Source organism: Trematomus bernacchii, unplaced genomic scaffold (genome assembly GCF_902827165.1).
Source record: "Trematomus bernacchii unplaced genomic scaffold, fTreBer1.1, whole genome shotgun sequence".
NCBI lineage: Eukaryota > Metazoa > Chordata > Actinopteri > Perciformes > Nototheniidae > Trematomus > Trematomus bernacchii.
The window spans coordinates 4,218,805-4,239,281 of record NW_022987840.1 but is presented as its reverse complement, the minus strand read 5'-3'; the positions used below and the strand labels follow the sequence as shown (position 1 = coordinate 4,239,281).

At 39.5% G+C, this 20,477-nt stretch overlaps 1 protein-coding gene across 1 annotated transcript in view; it reads left to right on the top strand.

The window, feature by feature from the left end:
- Positions 1-20,259, top strand: part of LOC117500571 (raftlin-like) — a 90,459-nt gene extending 70,200 nt beyond the window's left edge. The window contains exons 8-10 of the mRNA XM_034153471.1: positions 9,878-9,981; positions 14,275-14,350; positions 15,116-20,259. Of these exons, the coding sequence (XP_034009362.1) occupies positions 9,878-9,981; positions 14,275-14,350; positions 15,116-15,781 (846 nt within the window). The 3' untranslated portion in view covers positions 15,782-20,259. The remainder of the gene's footprint in view (positions 1-9,877; positions 9,982-14,274; positions 14,351-15,115) is intronic.
- The last annotated feature ends 218 nt before the right edge of the window (positions 20,260-20,477 follow it).

Here is a 20,477-nt window from a genome sequence, read left to right as displayed (position 1 = left end):
TGAATTGTAATACTGTTACAGCTTAATGGATTTCAAGGCTTCCTCAGAATAGTCAACAGTGAACAACACCGAACCTAAACCCAGTGTTCCAGGAGATCCAATCAACTCTTCCACTGGGACTTTATCAGAAACTGTTTCACCAGAGCAATCTGCACCATGCCAAATCAGATTGACAACCCACTCTTTCACAAAGGGCGATCAGGGCCTCACATCATCCCCAGTCATTGTGATGACTGCCTAAAATGGATATGCAAAGTGTCCTGACAGCTCATTATTGTCTCAGTGCCAGGATAATTACAATGACAAATAAGGCAGGATATTGATTGTGGGTAAGGGTTTATTCTTCTTCTTTATATACGTCATTTGCTTTTCCCCCTAGTGCTTATTGTTTTATTTTTCCAAACGTCTGACAGGCGATTGGATGAATGAAGCTCAGAGAAGGAGAGGAACACAAGCCGTTTCACCGAGGGCAAGCAATCATTTATATTGTCGTCAAGTGGGAGTGTATTATCTCTGTGATGGCGTCTGTTCATCATTGAAGGATAACGTTTTGTTTTTGTATTGTTCCATTTATAAATGAGTAACGACTAATCAGAGGATTTGCATGTGAAAAAGCTTTTGAGTTTCTAATGGCATCAGATCTACAGGTGTTCACAAAACAGCAGAGTGGTGATGAGATACAGCATATCAGATTACTACTGAATATGGATGCATATGACTATTTATAATACTGATTTCTAAAGTTATTCAACTTTTCAATGAGATTATTTTACATAATATGTGACATGTGGAAGCTAGATTAGTTGTGCTGTGTCATGAAAAGGAATTTAACTCAATGTTTGCTTTTTTTATGAGTTATGAGTTGGATAATTCATAACATTTTACAAGTAACTTACCCTACAAAGGTTAACAAAGACTTTCTGTACTATACTTCAGGGTTTCCCACACATAGACTTTACTTGGGCGGGCCGCCCAGGTATATTAACGGCCGCCAAAGTATATTTCGCGACCCATTTAGGTGTTTTCTTTTTCTTTTGTTTGCGAATCCATTAACTTGTGGACAATGATCCCTCGCTCTACGCCTCCTGTACCCAGGCCCGGACTGGCCATCGGGAGGACCGGGGGGTTTCCCGATGGCCTGGCCTGAGGATTTTTTTTTTTTATGTATTGTGAACACAACGCTGCGCAAATGTGGGTCTGCCTCACACAGGGTGACTGGCTGTCTACATGATGTGGCCTGCCGACATGGCCACTGTCATACAGATCATAAATCAAAGCCCTTGATTGGTCTCTGTGTGTCATTCAAGCTCGGGATAACCTCAGCTCAGGGGCCTCATTTATAACGCCTTGCCTAGGATTGACGTGAGAAGGTTGCTTACGTAGTACAAAGCAAAAAAATAGGTACAGACATTTTCCGACATTTCCCGATTCACAAAACATTGCGTACCGGCGAGGGAAGTGCGTACCGGCACTTCCTACGCCTGTTTCCCTTTATAAATCACAATCGACTCGAAATGCGGCGCAGCTTTTGGAGGCTTCACGTAACGCCCATATTTGCCTTTAAATAGTCAAAGAAACGCCCATTCATTCATTCATTTTGACTGACTGCATGAAGAAGATCGCAGGAAATTACGACCGAACAGCTAAAAAAAGACATCTCACACCGTGTCAGATTTAGGTTATTTTGGGGAGGTCGAGATAAATCATCTTGTTTGGTGGATGCAGTTTGAACCAGAGTAGCAGCATGGAGGTCGGATCGTCACCAAAATAAATAAATAAGTGGTCCGAAAAAAGTTAATGACAAAAAAAATACACATAACCTTCCTCAGGCAGTGTGTTTGTCCCGGGGACAGGAGACACCCCCTTGATGAGAAACTAAGAAATGATCGGGGAATCCCTCCGGAGTGGAGTCATGGCGACTGGATCTGAATTATTTTGTTGTATTTGGTGGTTTGTGTTCCAGCTGTCGATCAGCAACTATATATCCATAATCCACCAGTTAAAGGAAATACAACTAATGTGTTGTGTTATATTAGCTGTACAATTTACCACATATGGTGTTCTTAGTTTCCATACCTCCTGTGTTTTACGAGCGACTTATCAAGTCTTAGCAAACGGCATAAAACACGATTAAACGTGATAGTATATAAATCCATGCTCGTATCTATACAACCTATAGAAATGCAAAACCGCGTCAGTTTAGACGTAATTCTGTCCTCCTGCATACCGCATCATTTATGAGAAAACATTTCATAACATTAACACAACATATTCGAGGTGGTTTTAAATAGCATATCCGTATTTATTTATTTCTCCAAGTTATGTTTTTGTGTGCACTGAGGAGTCTCAAACAGGCGTTTGTTTAATCATTTTAAGATTGGCTTTAATCAATGTTTGAAAATGAATTCTTCATATGATAAATGAGAGGTAACATTTTATTTATTTCCACATATTTCTCTCCATTCTTCCTTCTGCCAACGGTGTCGCAGTTTCTCGTCTCTCCCGTTGTTGTGCTTAGTGCGTACGCATGGGTTAGAGTTTGCGTGGAGGACCGCACATTTTCCCGTCAAGTTAGTATTTTATAAATCGCAAACATTGCGTAGAAACTAGTTAATTTGTTTGTTTAGTTGTACTGTGATAGGAGACGGACATTATTTTTTAAAGTATTCAAGTACAATGATAAAAAGCCAACAAATGTAAAATGAGTAAAATAAACTGTGAGATATATAAACAATCATAGAAAATATGAAAGATAAAAACAACTACAAAAATGGTGTCAAACTGACAAACTAAGATGCAAGTTCTATGTAAATGATTTCTACTAAACGACAGCAGAGCACAGCCTGAAGACAAACAGCACAAAAACAACAAAATGACGAGCAACTGAGACACTCTAAGTACAGGACGTTCAATTTGTAAAAAGCCTGCATATATTCTGCATAAAAATGCCATCAGTGTCAAAGAGCCGATACAGACATTACATGTAGCTTTATCATATTTTTAACAGATGCTCTGAAAAAATCTGAAGACCTGAATAGGAGAAACCATATGGATGGTGGTGAAGTGCTCCAAATGAATAACTCATCGAGGGTCTCTGCTATGAAACGGCAATTAGGACCAGCTTCATATCTCTCGTGTCCTGTGGGGAAATCAATACAGGAGCTGCCGTGAAACTAATGTACTGAGAGCCCTCTTTCCTATGGCAGACTTTGAAAAGGAGTAATAAACAAACAAAACATGTCCTCCTTCAGACCTCAGCTACTGTAGGGTTGGTCTTAATATGTGTGTTTGCCATGTGCTGCTGCTGCTGCAGGATACTTTATTTATCAGGAGGGACAACGTGCATTAGCAGGAGGGTGTTTTGTTTCAGTTTTTATGTATCAAGATCAAAAAGCAAAAGGTGCAAAAACATCCATGTGCGTTTTATTAAAAGATGAACTGATATTCACCTGAGCACAGCTGACGCCTGTGAGGAGTCTGATGCTTCTAAGAAGCTTCTCTTCCTCTCTTTTCTACCTTCCCTATTTTGTGTGTAAAAAGGTAACCATTATCCACTTGAACTCTGCCAGACGCAGTGGTAGGGCCATTATGACAAATCAATGTTGTGCAACAAGCAGTATTTCTAATTCTCAAGATCATACTAAAATGTAACATGTCATGCAAAAAAGGCGGTTTGATTCTGCACAGACATAGACAAGAGACTTCACACATACCCACTTCCAATGCACCTATAATGGCTGAATAGATAAATAGATAAATATGTATGTATAAAATAACTGCAACAAAATGATTGAAGTATTATTTGCATAAAGAAGCTCCCTGGTTACCACAAGAAAAGCATTGATTGTGGGCATTATTAGCGCCGTTGTACAGTAATATAAACAATAACTTCTGTTTTATGCTCACAAAATGATTTAAAGTTGAATTAACTGCTTTCTCTCTTCAGTTGATTATGATCTGAAGGCAGGTTACTAATAAGATATGTATGCTTCTCAACATTTACAACTTTTCGAGCATTTACTTCTGCTCTGTCAGGCTTGCTCACGCCTTGATCTTGACAACTCGTAACCCAAAAGACCAACCAAAGAAATTGCAAGGAGAGTTTAGAGAGTGTGTGTCGACTCCTGCCAAAAGACACCCTGGTACGGTAAATGTCAGAGGAGTTCAAATTTAAGAAATGGCAGTCCAAAGTCAAAGCAAGTGAAAGGAGCTTAACAGCGCTGACATTGTTGTCACTCATTCCCAGAATTCACTTGCAGCCGCGGCTTTGAAGAGCGGCACGTCACAGTCGACCACAAACTAAAGAAATGGGATTAAGGCCTCACATCTCAGCATTGTTACGGCAGGGAGGAGGCTTTGAAGAAATAGTTTAAAAACACATACAAGGACACCTCCGCTCCGTCACACACACGTCAACAACTCCCGTGTTGAAATCACGTTCACACAAAAGCCACCTGGCTGGTACGGAGTGTCTTTCTCTGGCTTCACCAGACTCACTTCAGTGGTTGATGCAGAGAACACAGGAAGTTTTTTTGTAACTGACATCAAGCGTGCATTAATTCATAACGTACAGTATATTTTTTCTTATGTGCTCTGTGCATGCTGTGGCCTGCTTGTGGTGCAGAGAGTGCATCGCCTGTCCATGATATCTCTATCTTCTCTACTGAGGTGAGAGGAGAGGTGACCTAGATAGGAGAGCAATTTGCACTGTCCGTGCAAGTGAGAGATCACGCCCGCTCTGTCAGACAATGTGACGATAGGGCTGATAGATCCGGGGGGGAGGAAGTGGCTTTGGTTTGTAAGGGTGTTTTCGTAGTAAGGTAGTAGGGTTTTAGGAACAAATAATAACATGTTTGCGACAGAACAGAGGCTAAGCAGTGCTGGAAAGTAACTTAGTCCATCTACAATTACTCTAGGTTAGTAAAACTTTGAGTATTTTTAATTTATGCTCCTACTTTAAACTTCCCTGACAATATTTTACATTACAAAAACCTGTGAAATAATAGTGTACAGTTATCTTTTGGCTTGTGACTCATTACAAAGAAGCAAATCAAGTTAGGGGTCTTTGTGACATTATAGATGGTTATTAGCAGTGCACCTTAAATAGATATTTACCCTCTTAAATGTCTTAGATAGTTTCATTTAAATTACTTTGAGGCATTTATTTAATTTAGAAACGAGCAAAGTACACACATGTGGTTTGTTTGGTCTTCTTTCCAAAAAAAAATAATCTGGGGACAGAATATTCTTGTGACCATTACATGATTTGGCTGGTAATATGAATGCACCTTAACTTGTTATTAATTGAGTATCAGATTGCTGTTTTTGTGGTTTAATCTAAGTAAAATATCCGAGTTAACTATTCCATCACTTCCTAACATCAATAAGTAAAAGGCTTGATATAAGAACCAGGCTAAAGAGACAGAAAAAATATGCCGGTGTGGTGACGACCAAAGGATGCAGATTTGAGGTTAACGTGATACAGAAACTGGCTTGTCTTAATCTATTGTTCCTCTCGTCTCTAAAGTAGGTTGTGGTTAAAGGAGTCAACTTACAAGCTGGCAGGCTAATTTAACAAAGCCAACGAAAACAGAGAAGCAGAGAGACACTCTGGGCTCCCCTGTCAGAATTGAGCTCTGGGCCTTTTGTTTTTATAAATAATTTGGGCTGCTTCTTTAAATGTGTCTTCTCGCAAAAACCCCCATTTTGAGTTATCAGTTTCCATCATCAAATACTAATATGTTTCTTCTCCTTGCAAAAGCACATGATAACAGCAACAGTAACATCACCAGCCTTTGTTTTCTGAGCTACGTCATCATGTGTTATCAGGCTGCATAGTTTGGTCTTTACTGAAATGCAAACTAATACCTTGAAGAGTCTAAAGTTCGGATGCACTTTGCATGTCTTTATTTGCTGTAATATTTTAGAAGCAATGCAACTTTAAGCAGGGAAAAAGGTCCCTTGATGGTGCATAGCTGTCATTGGTATGGTGTGTTTAGAGCCTGTGAAACAAAGAACACCTCTGGAACAGCTGCGAATTGGACCGTGTGGGGGGGTTTCTCTCACTTACACCTACAAATTCTGTTTCAAAGGTTGAAGAATGAACTTACAGGCTACAGTTTTACCAGCTAACATGGACAAGAAGTCCTATTGGTGCCCATAAAAAGGTTAATTTGAACACCTACAATTAAAACCATTTTGTTCGATTGCAAGCTCCAGAACAGTTACCAAATGAACCTTGTGCTGTGCTCGTTTGGTCAAGATGGTCATCCTTTAGTTTGAGTACAAAATAGGAGGCATTGATCATTTCTTGCTAAAAAAGCTTGTATATATTCTAAACAGAACTGGTCTGATGAAACAGTTAGGAAATTGTTAAAGTATTATTATTTTTTAAACGCTATTGAAACAGCCAGACCCACTTATATTGCAGTGCTTTAAAAAAAGATTGAATGAAGGGTTTTCTGTTGCTGTGACAACGCTTGAGTTTGAGCGAGGCCGTCAGGAACAGAATCTGAACGCCCTTTTTTAAAAAGGTATTTGCTTCATCATTACAGGGCTGTGTCTGCAGAATCTGTTGACCCTTGTCGTCTGCAAAACCAAGGCTATTCAGAGCCGTTGCAAAACAGATTTATGGTTTGTTATGTCTACCTTTCAGAGTCGGTGGAGTGGGTTTAAAGAAAAACAATATACTGCTGTTTTTATTAAGCTAACCCTCTAAATGCACTCTGAACTCCAGTTGACCTGCAGCTGCACCCACTCCACCGTAGGCCTGAAAAACAAACTTTATCTTAGGTACAATTTCGCAAACACTGGATAATATATTTCCATACCAGTGTGAGTGGCTTAGCATCAACATCTCAAAGATAAGAAGTGGGTTATTGCCTGAGCACTTGCAGCTACCATCAACAGCAGGGAAAATGCTTACAGTGAAAGTCACTGACATTTTCTCCTTTTCCTACTGAGATGCCTTTAAGCAAGGTGTTTAAAGCTCGCTGAGCCAAGGCACAAATGTGTTCATCAGTGATCTCCAGAAAAACCTGGTTTCAATTTATAGTAGCTTTACCTGAACTGGTTACACTACACCTCTACTCTCTCTTCTTACCGTGCGATCCTTCTTTATAGTCACACAGATAACATCAAAGACAAAGATGGCGCTGAGATTACTTTGTTTTTTAGGCTCAGAGGTTGGTGCAATAGTGCTGATGCAGCGCGGTGGCCCTGCATAATAAGTCGGGGAGAGAGGAGAGCCAGACTCTGAGGACTGTGATTATCTCTCACCTACTCCAAAGAACAGCAAGCCATTACAGAAAAATTATTTCTCAATTTTCTTTCCGGGCAGGCTTTGAAACAGAGCCTGTTTCTGGGAGTGGTTCCAACATAAACCTAAGAAAAATGTAGATGCGCCGCTCCCCGTAGGAACTTACAAAGTAATGCTTGTGTAAATAATGTCTGGAGCAGTGTCTTGTATTCTAACGATTAGCTCTTTGCAACCTACAACGTTATACGCGACTGCTTCTGGTCTGTTTGTGCCTGTTCTGTCGTCCTGGTCAATAAGGATCTGTGGAAGAGAAATGAGGCGTTGTGCGGTGAAGTGTTTTCACTTGAGGTCTGTCTAATGGCAGACAATGAGCACGGCATGATGATCAGTCTCTCTTTCTCAGAAATGCACTGATTCTCCCTGTATGACCACCCACTGGACCCTAATGCACACTTAGTAGAGGTAATAGTACTGTAGTCATGGTGTTCATCATAGCAGTAGAAGTAGGAGTCAGATCTCAAAGGATAGCAGTAGATGCAGTTGTACTACTTGTAGGAGAATTGCCTGTGATAGTAATTTAAATGGTAGCAGTTGTAAAAGTAGTTTTTGTTACGACACTACTGCAGAAAGTGGGTCCGAGACCAACAATTGTTTTTTTTTCTCAGTTAGCCAATTTGTTTTTTTATTATAATAAATGTCTATCAGTGTTTCCCGAAGCCTGAAAATACGTACTTAGATGTGTTGTTTTGTCCAAAACTCAAAAGATAAAAGTCTACTGTCTTCCAAGGAGTAACACAACTATGATAAATATTCAGATTAAAGGAATCAGGGATTTTTGTTTGACAACTAATGGATTAATCTTTGCGGCTCTAAAATTATTATAAAATATAGGTAGTAGCAATAGAAGCAGTTGCTCTATTCGTGGTAATGATAGTGACAGTTGTAATCGAGGGTAGGAAGATTTAGTTATGTATACTGTAAGTTGCGCTGACTGTAGTAATAGTTAAATAAACATTTAGTTATGGACACAGTGGTAGAAGCAATATGACTTGTAGAATTAGTAGCAGTAGTGTATTAGTATAGCTGTCATAGTAGATGCTTTTGTAATTGTGGTTTACCAACATCTACGAAATACAATTCATACAGAAAAGTTTTCTTTAAGAAAGCTATTACCTATGTTCAGTTGTTACTAGAGCATGGAGAAATGTACAATGAAACCTTTTCTACAGTACTGGTAAGATGAGTACTAAACACACAAGCAAACAGCCTGGTTATCACAACAATAGCTTTTCGGGGCTTTTATGTTTTCTACACAAAGAAAGAAAAAGAGGTTATGGTCCTGCTTTGCTTTTGTATTTCACTGAAGTCTTTATGCGTCACCTGATTTTCTCGACTCTGTGGTGTGGCTCCTTCAGGGACAAAAGGAAACTGTGAAAGACGCTAATAAAAGCGGGTGTACAGTATATTCACATGAACACCTCGCCTGGTGACGCTTTAATTAGACTACATTTTCACAGTTCACAGTACAGTGAAGGCTAATGTAGCATGTGTAGGTTTGATGTATTCTCAATTCTCTGTTCTTGTACAGTTGATCAGTGCAATATGAATAGACTCTGTGAAGTTCTGTGTTCACGTTCACTGCCTTTCTGACTCATATCAGTACTCAAACTGCACACCATAAGGAAACGGTCTAGAATTTATGTAAAAAAGGTAACGGCCCGAATGGTGAGACTTTTATTTCACTCTTTCAAACGACTTTTATTTCGCACAGTCCATAGGTTCAGGGAATGTTCTGGAGAACATTGAGCCTTCCCCTCGAGCGAAGTCTTTTATTAACTGGAAGTTCTGCGTGCGTGCGTGCGTGCGTGCGTGCGTGCGTGCGTGCGCGAGTGCATATGTGTTTGTATGCGTGCAATCTGACTGACACGCGTTGCGGTTTCTCATTTTCGGCAGGTGCATTACACGAGAATGTCAAACCACATGCACACTTCCTGGGTGTGTGTTTGTGGGTGTGTGTTTGTGTGTGTGTGTTCTCTAATTCATCTGTGTATTTCAGTTTGAACTGCTAACAGGCTCATTGTCCCTAAGTCAAAATAAGCATATTCATGTTTGTGTTTCGTCCCTTCTTGATTCAACGCTTTTAAATGTTTACCACAAAATGAGCAGTTTCACATGAGCAGTCTATTTGCTCAAGGACTTACTGTGCTGACAAATGCCTGTCATGAATAGAGATGGCTGCCGTGTAGAGTCATGGCAACAAGGGAGTTTCGGCAGCAGTTGATTTATAACTCCGTTTTTAATCTTTCCTGTGTACATTGCTTTAGAAAATAACCTCTCCATCTGCACACATTCATAGTATTAAAGCAATCATATCTGAGAGGGGAAAGGTTTTTTTTAACTGAGATTTAAAGTGAAGCTGACAGTGCCTGATTACATCTCTTACCTTGTTGCATCACAGCTGTAATCAGAGCAGCGAATGCACTCTGCTACATAAAATGCATACGTACTGTTCATTGTGCAGCATACGTGGTGTTTAAAGGGATAAGAGTGTGGATTATGAACAGGTTTCAAGTTGTTTTGGTTGATTGCGGGTTGTAAAGGACATGTTTTTCTCCACAGGGTTTGCAGGTGAAGGCAGATTATGTTCCTCTGCTACAGTCCCTGGCTACGTATGGATGGAGGCTCACCTGTGTGCTGCCAACTCCTGTAATCAAGACCAACAGGTAATGACACTTATCGGACTGATTAAAGGGACATTAGGTAATCTATGACCTCTAACGACCCCTGTTGGAAACCAGAAGAAACTGCTCTGACATCCACCACAAGCCTTTGCTTTACCTTTTTCTAATTTAATAGTAAAAAGTATTCAGAACACACGGCTGATCTCCATTTAGCTAATCATGTGATTTATTAAACCAATTAGCTGCGCCGCTGATGATGTATGTGTCTCCTAGGGACTGAATACTAATGTACACATGTTCTTTGTATTCTTGTATCTGTGACTAATTAAGATAATCTTATTTATATAACTGTCCAAACTGGTTATATCTTATATAGCGTTCTCATATTTATTCATATTCAAGTGTCAATACTGTGTCTTTAGTGTTTCATATTTATTCTGTCCATAGTGACTATATTATGCTGCCTATACACTTTCTCAGTGTATCCAATATGTATACTGTTTATAGAGTTATACGCATTCATACTGTATATGACTTTTTTTATATCTTGTATATTTAAAAAACCTCATTGCACCTATACTTTACAGATATGACACTGCACTTTACTGCTTCTCTTGCACTTCTTATTAGATGCTAACTGCATTTTTGTGTCCCGTTACTTGCACTGCAATACAATGACATTTAAATCTAAACTAATCTAATCTTAAAAGAAACATGTGAATATGATTTTTTTAAATGTAAATAAAAAAGAAAATGCAAAAGGGATAAAATGGAATAAAGATCAATAATAGAATGCAGTGAGAGATCTGAATCTCAATTTAAGTAGAAGTATCTTACCATTTTATTTTCTGAGGTCCTAAGTCGTAAATGTGTTTTATTATGTTCAAGCTCTGCTCCTGAATCATTTAACAACCCACTGGAGGATCCCAAAAGTGCATTGTCACCAAGCTTAAAAACAAGACAATTCTGAGTTCCTTTTTTTTTAGCTTTTTTTACATCTAATACAACATGTCTCTATCACTGCAGTGTTAACAAATAATGCACATACTTTCTTTTGGTTTGTGGGAGATAACTCTTTAAGAAGACACTACGAACTGTATTAAAAAAAAAGGGTGTTAGTTATGAAAAGACTATAACAACATTTCACAGTGGACCTTTTGTCCACTGTGAAATGAATCCACATTATCTGTTCAAGTTCTTGTTCAAAGAAATATGGCTTCTAGAAGAAATTGACCTAAATCTGTGCCAATTTAGGCTAATCTGTGAGCCGAGCAGCAGCAGCAGCATCAGCTGTGAAGGTTTAAAAGCAGCAGCTCTGACTGTTGGTGGAAAATCTCTCGCCTCGAATGTAATGGTTCCTCAGCTTAGCCTGTGCTGACTCATCACTCATGCCTGCTAAATGAGTGTACATCCGCTTTTGGTCAAAGGCTTCGCATGTTCTTCAGGCACCCCGGAGAGCCTTACTTCAAGACACAATTTATTCTTCAATAAAATGATAATGTACCGCACCAGTGAAATATCCCACTCCAGAACACTTAAGTCTCATCAAACCAGTCTTAGGAAAAGACCGAAGTACCTTGTTAACTCAGAAATAATCTAAATTACACTAAACAAATTAACAAACAGCTGTTTATTAAATGTTTCATGTAGATAATACTCTAGTAAGCACATTTAGGGTTGAGAAAAAAGACATCTGACAATATTAGCTTGTTCACAGATTTAACAACATGGTGGATGTTACAATGGCCGTTGCTGTAAATAGTGACTCAGACCGCAGGAGGGCCATCATGCACAAATTGGACCATTTGTAAATTCTGAGCGCTTTTGTAATATGCTGTTCAATTATTTAGTGAGTCACAATCTCAGAGCAGCAGAACATTTTGCACTTTGGAAGACAAGAAAATTGAATATGGGAAAGATTGTTTTAGCTAGCTAAAATAATAAGATTACATTTTAACGTACTCCTATCATAAGCCTTTGTTTTCTAATTGATCTTCATTGGTATTTTGTTACAGTAGATTTATAGTTGTGTCAAACTGACAAAGTATACATGCAGTCTTTCCATCAGTACACTGACCAAATACTGTTAGCTCGGCTCCTACCTCAGCTGGTCATGTTTGCTGCTCTTTCATAGCATAGCTGATTAATTACCTCTCTATTTTCATCCTTTGTGATTTTTTTCTACTTTCCTTTTCTCTCAAAACGCCAAAACACAACAGCACAACATTGCTAATTAATCAGAGTCGGCCTAGATACAGTACAAGACGGAGCTCATTTCTCTCCCTGCCTCGTAACATTTTGCGCCAAAATAATAGTTGATGATCTATTTCAGATTAGCAAAACTCATTACACTTGTTTTTGTGCTGTTGATTCCTCAATTCTTTTAATAGCAAATTTGCAAATGCACAGTTTTTGTAGTCTGAGGGGGTTTGCAGACGGCACTTCATCTGGGGGGGGATAAGTGTCAGTGATCTCAGCCACGTCTGAAATTAATGCTAACTGGTGCTCAGCGGCTTCTCTCCACAACATTAATTCATGTAGTTGTCTCGGAGCAGGCATTTCTGTTCACCGCATTCAATTAATGAAGATGGTAATTACATTTTAGAGCCATTAACTACAGTAACTGTGAATTCCTCTACATTTATTGTCGAACAACAGAACATACAACAAGGAAACAACAAGGTTCGGGCACATTGGGTCATTTTTGCAGGTATCTAAATGTACTAGACTATAACAGGGTTGAGCATATACATTATAAAATAAATTCTGAGTCTTTCTTGAAGTACGATTGGCATTTTGGAGCGCAGTATTTGATTTTTCAGAGTTTTTGATTATAAACTAGAGTCAGTTTGCAGCAAAGGGGGAAAGTAGACTTCTCTCTAAAGATGAAGCTGCCAACAGGTACAGTCATTTAAAATAAACACAGGCCATTCCTGTTCCATAAGGCTTCAATGTTGTAATATGTTGCGGCTGACAAAGACATCCAAAAGTAGATTTGGTAAAGGCCTGTAATTTTCTAAGACATCCACTCTTCTTTGGCTTAATGGGCTTGGGCTTTTGCCGGGAACTCCAGTTAGCTTTCAGCTTTAGTTCGAAAAGGAACCCGTCCAGCATTCTTGACGGCCTAGAAAATAGCTTACGGATAAATGGTAGAAGGAAGGAGGTAATGGAAAAAAAAGAGGTTGTGGTGGGCTTTGGATGGTTAAGATAGTAAGCCCTTCTGCTAGAGGAGTCTCAAGTCCATTTGATGTTGAGAAAGGGAAGATTTGTAGCAGGCTTTTAAGGTTCTGCAGCGATCATAAAGCTACCATCTGTCCTCATGTGCAGGGCTGAGCTGGCAGCTTAACTTTAGACAGCACCTAACCTTTTGTGAGTATGTGTGTGCAGGCGTGTGCATGTGTTATTGAACTTGTGTCAGATAACAGCACAGGACAACATATCTCATTTTAAGCCACGTCCAATAATGGCAAGAGATAAATAGAAGGAATGAAGCAGAAACAAACAATAAAACTGTCAAAAATCCCAGGAGATAACAGCAGAGAGGCAAAAGTAAACTGAAATATTAAAGAGGTTGTGAATGACAAAGATACAGACAGAGGAGTAGGAGAGAGAGCTCGAGAGACAGGAAGCCCGCTCAGAAATGAATCTGCATTTCCTGCCACAATTAATCTGTCAGTGTGAGTACTTGTGCAGATTATCCTCCTCTGAACACAGAAATGTGACATGTTCATAGGATGGAGGATTATCTTTGGGGAATTGAGGAAAAGAGGAGAAACACATGTTCTAAGAAGTTCAAGGTTTTAAAAAAATTGCACTCAGACATTCAGGCAAATTTCTAAATACGCCTCAGTGCATGAGAAAAACCCATTTCCTTGCAAGACTGAAACATAAGGGGGGAAATGACACTGACTAATGACAGCAGTGAAGAGGTTGGGCCACAAATGTGAGCCCTTATCCTAAACTGTCAGATAAGAGCGTGAAGCATGAACAGTTGCCAGCATCATTTGGCTATCTTGATGGAGGTCAGAAAGAGTGTTGATCAATCTGTGTTATTTTAGGATTCAAGCCTATAACTCAAATGATGTATGCATATTTATCTTGGATTTCTGCAGCATTTTTTAAGCAAAGGATCTCATAAATTATGAAGTGTTGTTACATTGTTTCTGGAAAAGCACGTGGGAAAAGCTAATTTCTATCTCCTTTCTTATTTTATCTTTTTCAACAAATAAGAGTAAAAGTTTGAAGAAGAAGACATACAATGTTGCGTCTAATTGCCAACGTTTTCAGCTGATATCCTCTTAACGTTCCCTTTCTCTCTCCGTCCTAATCTTTCAGTGATGGAAGTCTGTCCACCAAACAGATCGTGTTTCTGCAGAGACCCGTCTTGGGCCGAAAGAGGAGGGAATCCAAGGTACACAACCTCACATTCCTCTCTGTATTTCTTGGCTAATGTGTATACAGGGTCTCCCACCAGTCTTTCTGTCACATGCTTAAAATAAATCCCAGGCCAACATCACCTTTTACTACCTTGGATATCACAGCTGTTTTGGTTTTAAGTTGCCAAATACATAAAACAAACTGACTCCCGTTCTGTTTGAGATATTGGGAACTCCTCAGCAACAGTGGATGTGTGGTTTGGAGAAAAACAGCTGATAATACTTTCTTCGTGACACTGAATAGTGACGATAACCTCTAAAGCTGACCTTTTGTCCACTGTGAAATGAATCCATGTTGATGCTTTCTGTGACCCGAATTTAAACTGCCATCACGAAAACAAATGTAATAGGCCTTAAGACTCAGGGAATTGCTAGCGTTAACAAGATTTTCTTGGCCGTTTCTTTGCAGTCTATCTCAGTACTCTATGTCCCTGCAGTGTGTTGAACCCTGCAGAAGTTGTTCAAGTAATTGAGGATATATTGCATTAAAATAAATCTGGTTTGTTTGGTCAGATTGAAGGCCTGGGGGCCCGTAATAACTCCCCTAAAAATGGCCTCAATTTCCTTCCCGGCACCAATGAGACTCATTTGAATTAGCTCATTTTCCCAGTGCAATATTAGTTTCACGTTGATCTATTCTTAATTAAGCTTTGTGCCCAAAAGCATGTTTTAAGAGTTGCGAGTCATTCCACTGACATGCTAATGCGTCACATACGTTAACATTGTTTCGTTTGTTTCAGAAATTGATCTTCAAGCCCCGAAGCAAGTCCAACAAGAACTGCATCAAAGAAACAGCAAAGAACAAGAAGAAGAAGAAAACTAAAACCGAGAAAGATGCAGAGGATCCCAAGATACTTGATGACAAAGAAAATGTTGAGAAAGAGGAAAACAACAGTAGGGAGGAAGCAGTGAATGCAACAGATGTAGAGGCAGCAAGAGAAAGCGAGACATCGAAAGAAAGGCAGGTGAGGAGTGAGGCAGATAAAATGATTGATGGGATTGAAATCAGCATAGAGACTTTTGAAAAGAAAGATGGAGGAGCAGAGACAGAAGACAAAGAAGGACAAAACGTCACAGAAGAAGAGGAAGAAGACAAGATAGCACTGGATGGGGAGGGATCAAATGAGAAGGGAGAGCCTTTAGAAAAGAGAGAAGTCCAGGAAGTGACGGAAATCGTTGCGACTGTTGAAACACAGAGCGAGACCAAAGAAAAGGTGGATGAGAGCGTAGCAGAAGTTGTGATTGAAAATGGGGTGGAGACGGATGATGAGAAAGACGAGGGCCAAGAGATTGTGATGAAACATAAGACAGAAGAACCAGCAGGCGTGGATGTCATCGCCAAGGAAATCGTGGCGGATTCAAAGGCCACACCAACTAATCAAAGCTCAGAGGAGACTCCAGAGTAGCCCCAAGTAGTCCAAGTCAAGGTTTTCCCCACCCTACCTCTTAACTTCTACATCTTAAGGACTGGTTCACAGTGTTGTCCCTGATCCATGTAAAAGGGGCTTCGATCCCCATCGCTGCATCATTCTCCAAACCTACCGTCTTTATCAAACAATTCCCCGCAACCTGCCATAGTGTAGCTACAGAGCAGATATCAGCTCTACTGTATGGCCACACATACTGAATGTATATATCAGGAGATGTTGGTGCAGTATAGTGGACGTATAGACAATGCAATACACGGGGGGTGAATATCTAGAATGATGTATTGATCGGTTTGGGCACGTTTTCCTGCAACTAAAGAAGAATGAGAAATTGTTTAAATTCCTGGTCACTTCAGAAATTGAAAAAGGTAAATGTCTTTCCTTTTAATGAAATCACATTTAGTTGGTTTGTTTGTCAAAGAGAGAAACAAATCTAGGTATTATTCCTATAAAGATCTAGGTATTACCCATTTTACACAATGTTGTGCAATAGTAAGCTGTCCTAACACTGTTCAACGTTGAGGAAACAGAGTTTTGGAGTGAATAAAATGAAGAAAAAAAACTGTCAGACAGAAAAGAAAGGTAGGAGAGTTATTGAAACTGACTAGCGGCAGCGTGTTAGCAGTTAGCTCAACATATGTAGTTTATCAATCAGTCCTGCCAATAGTCCCACATCACCAATCCTCTAGCTATGTGGATAAATTAGACACTTTCTGGTGTGATCAGGGCTTCACGTGAGTGGGGAAAGAAACATGATTCTCATTGTAATGTAAAATACAGAGTTGGATGCCGACCTTTCTAATAAGATAAGATAAGATAAGATAAGATAAGATGGACCTTTATTAATCCCCGTGGGGAAATTCAGTAGTTTAACAGCAACAGGGTAAGATTGAAAATAATAAGGGTCAACTTGATAAACTTAAAGAAGATCAGTGATTGAGAAAGTTCTCTGGCAGTAAAGGATAAAGCTAATATTTGTACCCAGAGGTAGCACCTGTTACAAGAGGTACATGTACTGAGCAGCTTTTTCGTAGTTTCGGAAGTTACGAAAATTCAGCTCAAAAATCCAAGAGACCGAATTGACAGGTCACACATTCCCAAATCCACAGGACTGACAGTTTGAGAAGAAATCTGCTCAGGAAAGCATCTCCATGTGACCACATACTGCACCACCATTTCCAGTTCCTTAGTTCTGTGCAGCAGAGTAAGTTGTTGGAGGGAACTTGTAGGAGACAGTGGTAGAGGTGATGGGAAAGGCATTCGTTGCGAAAGGCAATCCAAAGCAGGGTGAAGAGATAATTGTTTACGCTAAGCTCAAAGCCGTCAAGTGCTTCAAAGAGAGCCGATAATCACTCTTTGGTGTGGTGTGCTAAGCTCACCTTGCATACAGAATGTTCCATATTCAACGCCGAGTCAGATAAGGATGTGAAATTCAGCTGAATGTTTGCAGCTCGGGGGCAGAACTCATATTTTGATGCACCTAGTTGGCTTTCACATACAGTACAGGAGTGAGGATTCATTTCTGGGCAAAGTTGTATTTTTTAAATTACATTTCCAGCCAATGGCCACAAACAAAAGCTCTTGTCAGTAGGGAGACAAGGTTAAGATGTTTGGTCAGGACAGAGCACAGCCTTGTTGTTCACCGAGACCAAAACTGAAGATTGAGAGAGAAATTTAGTCAGACGTTGAGAGCCTAATAGAAAAACCCAAGTATAAGAGAGTCAAATAAAAGAAATTAATAGGCTCATCTAAAGTAACGGCCGTTTGCGTTCCACATTCCCCGTTGAGATTTCCTTCATTATTTTACCCCCAGCTCTTTAAGCACCTCTTTCCAGACATAATTTCTGACAATAACCAAGTCATAATGTGCTGTTTCATGGCATCGTGTAGCTTTCCATTTTAAAAAGGGGATGGGGTGATGTGAAAAGGAGGGAGGAAGGTGTGGACGTTCACGGCGCAGAGCTCTCATTAGCTCACTAATGGATTTTGTCAGTGGGGTATCTGTCAGGAATCATGAATTTATAATGGGGGTCACTTATTAGGGGATGTATTGACAGCAAAACACCTCAACATGTCAAGCAAATAGCCTTCAGATTTAACGGTGATGTCATAGGGAATCATTTGCACTGAGGGGGAGGAGTTTTTGTTAAAAAAAATCAAATATTGCAAAGAAATTACACACTTTAACTACCTGCTGTCCACCTTCACACATACTATATTTGTCATAATTTGGATATTTTGTCATTATGAGAACAGTTGATACTTCGGTCAAGAAAAATGTCTCCCTTTTGGAGATAAAACTCTTCAATTACACACAAGTAAGATTGATTACTCTGAATAAGTGCTCTCTTCAATAAATCCACCCGCCGCTGAGATTTTCTTCAATGTAAAATGGCAAGTGATTTTGTGTAGAGTAGAATATAAAAACTGTGACCAGCTTAGCCTTATTACTATACTGTAAATGCCCCACAATCTGCTTTTTAGCTATGTCTTTTAGAGGCACAATGGTGATTTCAGTGTTATATGTTTGTTATAGTCAAACAGGAAAGATTTGCTACAGTCAGTGTTGGTATTTTGAAGCCGTTGTTCCCTATTTTATTACTGGAATTCAGAGTGAGGGGATAAAAAGATTTGAAGTGTTTGTCTATATGAAGGTAATATGTTTTGGAGTTATTTTTAAGATGTTTTGAACTTTTTTTATTATTGTGAATGTTCTTTTTTGAGTCTAGAGATTTTATTGTAGGCTTTGTGTTGCGCTAAAGCTTGCTAAAATGTATTTCTGGCTGACGCTCTGAGCTACCTCCCGAGGGCTGTGGTTTGTGTTAAAACCAAGGGGTTGCCGTGTGCGGACCCACAGAAACATATGCTCCTTGTCCTCTCGCCCTCCAGTATGATGGAGTCCAGACCCATGAGCGTGATCGCTAATAGCAGCAAAGTCAAGGCCCATATGTGAGCCAGAATGGATTTGTCCACATCTGTACACAGGAGTTTGCACGAGCACATGACAAATAACCACTCTGATAATATTGAATTATATCAAGTCATATTATAATATTCTCTGTGGTATTTTTTTTTTTTTTTTAACTTAATTCTCCAAGCTGCTTTTAGCTATCGGCTGTTTCAGCTTTAATAAGCACTTATTGTATTCAAGAAAATATTGTATGCTCCCTCTTGCATCAATGCTGCTGGGGAGCAAATAAGACTCAGCTGTCACATTCAAATTGTGACAAAAATGAATTATGAAAGGCAATACCAAAAGACGCCTTTTGATAGCTGTCGAGATCATTATGAATAGCATTATTTTAGAAATATCCCCAGTGAATTCTGGTCAACTTAATCTGTCAGATTTAATCAATTTCTTCATTTCGCCCTGCGTCAAGATAGACATTTTTACTGTCATCTATCTGTTCTAAAGATATGAATTAATATCAGTATTCTCGACTTCTGTTTTTATTTTAAATCGTAAAACTGTGACATGTATTCCCCTTTGGTATTCTGGGAAAACAGACAGATCATATTCCACTTCATCTAGAGGAGCAGGGCTTGGAAAATCAGTTAAGCGGCGAGGTGATCTCATGTGACATGACTGTGTTTTTGACTCCCACTACATTCCGGTTGGACATCCACAAACACGGATGATCGTAACCTTGACAAAAGTTACAACCGGTCCTGTATCCGCCTGTCCTACCTGCGGCTGTAGCCTTCAGGGCCCCTTGTCTGCCTGATAAGGGCTGATTGGTGGCAGCTCAGTCTAACCTCTGACATGAGTACACTCCAGGGACTGTGGGTAATAGTGATTTTTTTTTATCCTGGAAAAAAGAAAAACACAGGCGACAGGGAGAGAAAAGCGAGGCAGGATCTTACACTCTATCAGTTAAATGATGTTGAACCATGTTAAGTTAGCCGACCGTGAAAAGAGGGAGACCTTTGAGTAATGTTAGACTTTATACATTTGCAGCTCTCTGCCCATTTGTGTAAAATAAAAAATAAAAGGTAATATACAGTTTCCTGTCTTCTATCAGCATAATTGTCTCTGAGCCTCAGTAGTGCTGCCGGTGCAATCGTTCTTGGTAACGCTGTTAAGAAAAAATACAACGTAATGGTTCATTTCCTGTGTGCTACTATGATGTGAAATGGGCAAAGTAGAAATGACAGAACATGATACAATAGGATGCCGTCATTTTTTTCCCTGTGTTGTCACTTTAGCTTGCTCACAGCCTCCGGAAAATGTATTCTTAGGTTTTTGTCCCTGATGTGTTTTTATCACCTCGCTGCCATCTTGAATGTTGAGTATCTTTGATCATGTGCTGTTGTCACTTGCATAGCAGTGTTTGCTATCAAGGAAGAAAAAGTATTCTTTATCTTTGCTATCCTGAGTATGTCCACATTCCTATTGTTCATGACATCTGTACAATTTGTATATTATAAAATGATTTATATTTAATGTGTACAAATGTCTTTGTTTCTTTGTGTCAAATGGAATACAGCTTATGTTTGTTGAGGCAGCTTATTGAGGCAGAGCAAAGCATTTTAAGGAATTCAAGTTGGAGCTCTAGATTTGACTTGTGAACTGCCATTTAATTTTTCCAGTTAGAGGTAAAACATTAAACACATACCTCCTGCAATCAGTATTAAAGTCAAACCCATTTTAGTTGGGCCTGAGACAAGCCTGACT